General features: G+C 49.9%; 1 protein-coding gene across 3 annotated transcripts in view; it reads left to right on the forward strand.

The window, feature by feature from the left end:
* Positions 1-167: 167 nt before the first annotated feature.
* The window catches only part of GLT1D1 (glycosyltransferase 1 domain containing 1), a 47,570-nt gene continuing 43,486 nt past the window's right edge, over positions 168-4,251 (forward strand). For 2 of the 3 annotated variants that reach the window (XM_042034909.1, XM_042034910.1), the window contains exon 1: positions 4,025-4,129. In XM_042034909.1, the coding sequence (XP_041890843.1) occupies positions 4,062-4,129 (68 nt within the window). In that variant the 5' untranslated portion in view covers positions 4,025-4,061. Of the gene's footprint in view, positions 413-4,024; positions 4,130-4,251 lie in introns of those variants that run through there. The other variant, XM_042034911.1, reaches the window with a different exon arrangement.

Genomic DNA, 4,251 nt, shown 5'->3' on the forward strand with positions numbered 1-4,251 from the left:
GCGTCCCCCCGGCCCCGCCGCGGCCCCGGCCCCGGCCCGAGGGACCCGCCCCGGCCCCGCCCCCGGCAGCGCCGCGGCGCCATTGGCTGAGGGCGCTGTCACTCCGCCCGCCGCGCCGTCACGGGGCCGAGGCGGGGCACGGCGGGGCGGAAGCGGCGGGGCCGGGCCCGGCCGGCTGTGAGGGAGGCCCCGCCGGCCGGTTCCCTAAAGTGTCCGTCAGCGCCCGGCCGGGGTTGTGCGGCGCCTCTCCCCGCTGGCGTCCCCTCCCCGGTTTGGATCGGCTGCCGGGCCGGGCCGGGGGGCTGCAGCAGGGAAATGGGTTTTCACAGAATCTCGTTCGGGTTGCAAGGGACCCTGGAGATCATCCAGTGCAACCCCCCTGCTAAGGCAGGTGGCACAGGAGCGCGTCCAGGTGGGTTTGGAACGTCTCCAGAGAGGCAGAATCCACAACCTCCCTGGCCAGCTGTTCCCGTGCTCTGCCATCCTTAATGAAAATAAGCTCTTCGTGTAGAGGTGGAACTTCCTGTGTTTTAGTTTATGGGCACTGCTCCTCATCCTGTTGCTGGGCGCCACTGAAAGGAGCCTGGCACCATTCCCTTGGCACCCGCCTCTGAGATATTTATATGCATTAATGAGATCCCCTCTCAGTCTCCTCGAGACTAAACAGGCCCAGCTACCACGGTCTCTCAAAAGAGAGATGCTCCAGACCCCAAATCATCTGGGGTTTTTTTATGGTTATTTAATGCCACAGTTCAAGATTGTCCCACGACAGGTCTTTCTGCAGGAAAAGGTGATAAAGGTGCACTGTAAAAGGTTGGTTTTATACGTTTAGAAGCAGCAGGCCCGGCTCAGCACCCCAGCTGTGCCTGGTGACTCAGGGGTGGGAGCAGCAGCTGGGTGTGAGGGCACGCAGGAATTGCACAGGTACACATGGAGAATGAACACTCATCTGAATGGGACAAAGCATGTGATTAAAATGGGAAAACATGAATTAGTGCTTGCAAGATCAGGACCCTAAGATGTGCTGCAAGTTCCACCATCACACGTGCTGAGGTAAAGGTTGTGAAAGTATGAAATTGTCTTCAGGAGCAGCTCTTAAAGTCTTATTTTTGGCCAGAACAAAGTGGGGAAGACACTGCTGGTTGTGTGTTTTCAGTGAAAAAGTTAAATTGATTGACATCATATAGTTACCTACCAAACATCTAGGCATGACTTACTTTGGAGAAATGTTGGTAGTGGAGCAAGTGATGCTTGTAAAAGTAAATATATTCATTTAATAATGGGCCTGTGTAAATAACATATGCCATTAAAATGACTCATTAAATATATTCGCTCTCTTAACTAGTTAACAAATTTCATGACAAAGGACAATGAGGAAAAAGCAACCAGCTGTACAGACATCTCTTTGTGAACTACTGTAACATGACTGATTCTGTAATAAAATTACATTTCAGCTTTTCCTAGCTTAATACAGTATGTGATATTAACTGTGATGACATTTTCTGAGGAGTTCAGTAGTATTTTCTGGAGACTCAAAGTAATGAAGCACAGTTTGTGTTACTGTGACTTATTTTCATGTTCTAGGTCCTTCATAATTTACCTTGATGAGTGAGATTTCTATATTGACCTATCCCACACCTGGTAGAAACAATTAACAATGCTGAACAGAAGTTGAAATGTACGTTAAATACTCTCGCTGAAATTCAGAAGTTACTGTTGGAACCCGAACCTTCTCTCTGGCAGTATGGCAGCTCAGGAAGGAGGTTTTAATTCTCCAAACAATACTTAGCTCCAGTGTATTTAAAACTTCATTATGATACATCCATGACCCTTTCTCTGAACACAGTGGCTGCACCTGTGTCTGTGCAGGAATATATTAGTGCCTGTATGTGTTTTTGACACACAATGCTGCACATTTCCAGGCTGTTATTTTTTTCAGTCAAGGCCTATATAGCATAAAGCCGGAGTTACCATAAATAGTGATAAAATGTTAAGATCTCTTTGAATGTTTCCTTTATTTCCTCTTTATTTTTCAGATGGTTGAGTTTCCTCATTTCTCATGGAGCAGGCTTTGTCTTACTTTGATGTTTGTTGTTTTGTCTTGTGTTGCACACTAAATGTGTTGGACAGCTTCTGTTAATCCAAAACGTGGCTTTCTGAGCCACAGTCAGATACCCTGCTTCAGGCCATGCACCTGGAGAATCCCCATTTTTGGTGATACAGGGGCGAGGTTTTTCCTGGCTGGCATATGCTGCCAAACCTTCCTGGTGTGATGCACCTGGGTGATCTCTGTTGTGTGGGGGAGATCTTGGAAGCAGGAGGGTCTGTTGGGGAAGGATTTAGAGTAGCAGTGTAGCAGGAGCTGAAGGGCAGCTGCAGAAGCCTCATGCAGCCTGTGTGACACCTTCAGGTCTGTGACCAACTCTCAGAAGCCCAAATGTGCTTCACATGGGCCACTTCAAGGCTGGAATCCTGGCCAGACGGACACAAGCCCATTACATCTCAACAGGAGTGGGATTTCATGCCAGAAACACTTTCTAAAATGGTGACAAAGCTGGTTTAGTTCTGCCTACCTGTAGATTAACATTTACGCTATTTTTAGCATTTATGCAAGATTTGTTGCTCTTCTAGATTGTAGCCAAAATTTTTAGTTCCAATGGAGTTTGAAGTGGTCCAAGTAATGTTGTGTTGAATCTAAGTGATAACTCAGTGAGATGCAGTTAACACAGCTCTGCAGCATTAAGAGTCGTTAGCAAAACATGAGCCTGCCTACCAAAATGTTTACAGTTTGCCAGAACCCACTCCAGTGTGTGTTTTTATCACTTCTGAACCGTCAATTCCAGAACACCTGTTAGCCTCAGAAGTCCACACAAATTATTGGAAGAAGTACTGTTTCAAAAAGGATTACATTTTATATTCCTCTGCATGTGGCATATTTTTCTCCCTCTACCTGACACTGAAATATGAAGAGTAATTTAGGCCACAGTAACCAGGCACTGCAGCTTTTGAAGAGCACTTTTCCCTGTCTTTGCCAGCCTTTGGGGAAGCAAGTATCTGTATGGCCCTGTGGTGAATTGTATCAGGCAATCAGACTGGTTTATAAGCAAAAAAGGGAGTTTTCTGCCCAATCAGCCCCCCTTCTCATCACTACCAATGTCCTGCACCTGTTCTCAACACTTTTACAAGATGCTGAAACAAGTTCAGGGTGGGTATCTACAATCAGCCACCTGTTTCCTATTAATCTCCCAACAGACTCCCTAAATTGGCCTCTCATCTTAGTGCCTGCTGCCCCACTCAGCTGCTCTTTGTGTTTCTGATTGTAACTGGCGTGGACCCATTTTGTCTTGAAGACTGGCTGGATAGTTCGGGATATGCTTTTCTTAGTCCCAAGTTCAGGTTTGTTCTTTTTATCTTCCCTGTTTTGTTGTATCTTTGGATTCTGCCTGCTGTTGTGGTTTCTCACTGGACCTTTCCTCTAGTCTCACACACTTTTGGCTCTACTTCATTATATGGCGTTCCTGATGTTTGGAGTGCTCCTTGACCCATCCCGTTGCCTCGTTCTTTGGGCTAGTACATTCCTCTGGCTGTTCTGGTGGTTGGTATCTTATCCACGTTTAGTTTTTATTTTTTTTTCTAACTGTATTCCTGCACCGAGTATGAAGCATCTCATGGGAGGCATATGGTGATATGAGGAACTGCTTCAGGAGGCAGTGGCTGCTACCATCCTTCTATGATGTTCTTCTCAAGGGACCTTTGCGTTAATGTTTCCCTGGCCATGATCTGAGCGCATCATCTTTGTGGCTGAGGAACGAAAACACACAGCGCTATTTAGAGGTGTGGGAAGGCACCCAAGCCTTCTGGCTCGCTAGCCGAGTGCCCTCTGCCCGGGAACACCTGCCAAGGCTGGCCGTGCCCGCACAGCCGGGCCGCGGGTGGGTCGCGCAGCGTCCGGGGCTGCGGCCGGTTCAGCCCCGGCTCGACCCCGCTCCGCAGCGCAGTTTCCGGGAGCCGCGGGCAGGTGAGGAGGCGGCGGCGGCCGCGGGCGGAGCGGAGCGGCCGCTATGAGGCTGCTGCTGCTCGCGTGTCTCCGAGCACAGACCGGCAACGCCACCACGGCCGCTAGGATTCAGTAAGTGCCCGCCGCGCTGGGAGGAGGGATGCGCTGCGCGCTCCCCGCGGGGCTGCGCCGGCGGCGGGGAGGCGGCCCCGGCCCCCGCTGCCCCTCGCAGCCGCCCCAGCGGGGCCGGGCAG

The sequence above is a fragment of the Corvus kubaryi genome, unplaced genomic scaffold, assembly GCF_017639235.1.
Source record: "Corvus kubaryi isolate FWS band 111438036 unplaced genomic scaffold, C.kubaryi_AGA036_p1.0 37382, whole genome shotgun sequence".
Lineage (NCBI taxonomy): Eukaryota > Metazoa > Chordata > Aves > Passeriformes > Corvidae > Corvus > Corvus kubaryi.